The sequence below is a fragment of the Hipposideros armiger genome, unplaced genomic scaffold (genome assembly GCF_001890085.2).
Source record: "Hipposideros armiger isolate ML-2016 unplaced genomic scaffold, ASM189008v1 scaffold_239, whole genome shotgun sequence".
Lineage (NCBI taxonomy): Eukaryota > Metazoa > Chordata > Mammalia > Chiroptera > Hipposideridae > Hipposideros > Hipposideros armiger.
The window spans coordinates 1180221-1181170 of record NW_017731589.1 but is presented as its reverse complement, the minus strand read 5'-3'; the positions used below and the strand labels follow the sequence as shown (position 1 = coordinate 1181170).

General features: G+C 68.2%; 1 protein-coding gene across 2 annotated transcripts in view; it reads left to right on the top strand.

Moving 5' to 3' along the window:
* The first annotated feature begins 43 nt into the window (after positions 1-43).
* The window catches only part of PRKAG2 (protein kinase AMP-activated non-catalytic subunit gamma 2), a 234990-nt gene continuing 234083 nt past the window's right edge, over positions 44-950 (top strand). The window contains exon 1 of one of the 2 annotated variants that reach the window (XM_019655404.1): positions 44-801. In XM_019655404.1, coding sequence (XP_019510949.1) covers positions 688-801 — 114 coding nt within the window. In that variant the 5' untranslated portion in view covers positions 44-687. The remainder of the gene's footprint in view (positions 802-950) is intronic. The other variant, XM_019655403.1, reaches the window with a different exon arrangement.

The following is a 950-nucleotide window of genomic DNA, read 5'->3' as shown; positions in this document are numbered from 1 at the left end:
CGAGCGAGCCGCTCCAGAACTTGTGCTCGCGGTCGAGCCACAGCCCAACTGCGACGAGGGCTCGCGTTTGCGCCTCCTCCCGCCCGCCCGCCCCCTCTCCCGCCCGGGAGGACGGCCCCAGTTCCAGGCTCGGGCTGGTTGACGCTGCGACCGAGGATTGTATTTATATGCCAACTGCCTCCGTCTCGCCAGAGTTTCCACTTGGGCACGGGCGAAGGAGGCTGGTTTTCCCAGTCCCCGTTCCTAACTGCACCTGCCTCTCCGGATCACCTCTGGGAATCTGGGGGAGGAGCCGAGTGGGTGGGAAACGTCGCTTCGCTTCGCAAAAGGAGGAAAACTTTGTCACCCAGCTGGAGACGTCTGCCACGCGTAACGCGGAGAGAGAGAGAGACCCGGACCCGGACCGCCAGTGGCTTTTTGACTCGGCATCTGGCGAGCCCTTCAGAGGAAAAGGACGCGAGCTCGGCGCTCACGCCGACCGCCATCCCTCTCGGGCGGCGGGCGGCGGCCAGAGCTACCTGCTCCGCCCTCCCGCCCCGCGGAAGTCCCCACGCGGTGTCTTCAAGGGGAAGGACGGTAACAACGAGCGCGCGGCTCGGGGCCGACGGCAGAGGCCGGGCTGGGAAGGGGAGAGAGAGGACTGTATTCCAGGCACGAGTCACCCGGAATTAACTTCTGGAGAAAGTTATGGGAAGCGCGGCCATGGACACCAAGAAGAAGAAAGACGTTGCCAGCCCCGGCGGGAGCAGCGGCAAGAAGCACCCCGGCCAGAAGAGGCGGTCGCTGCGGGTGCACATCCCGGTGAGTCCCCGCGCCGCTGCCCCGCCCCCGGCCCTCGCGTGGCGGCGCGCCCGGCGCCGAAGCGGTTAACGCGGGGCCGCCCCGCGAGCGCCGTGCGCGCCCCGCAGGGCAGAGCTGGGCCGGCGCGCCCGGGCTTTAGTTCTCGTCTC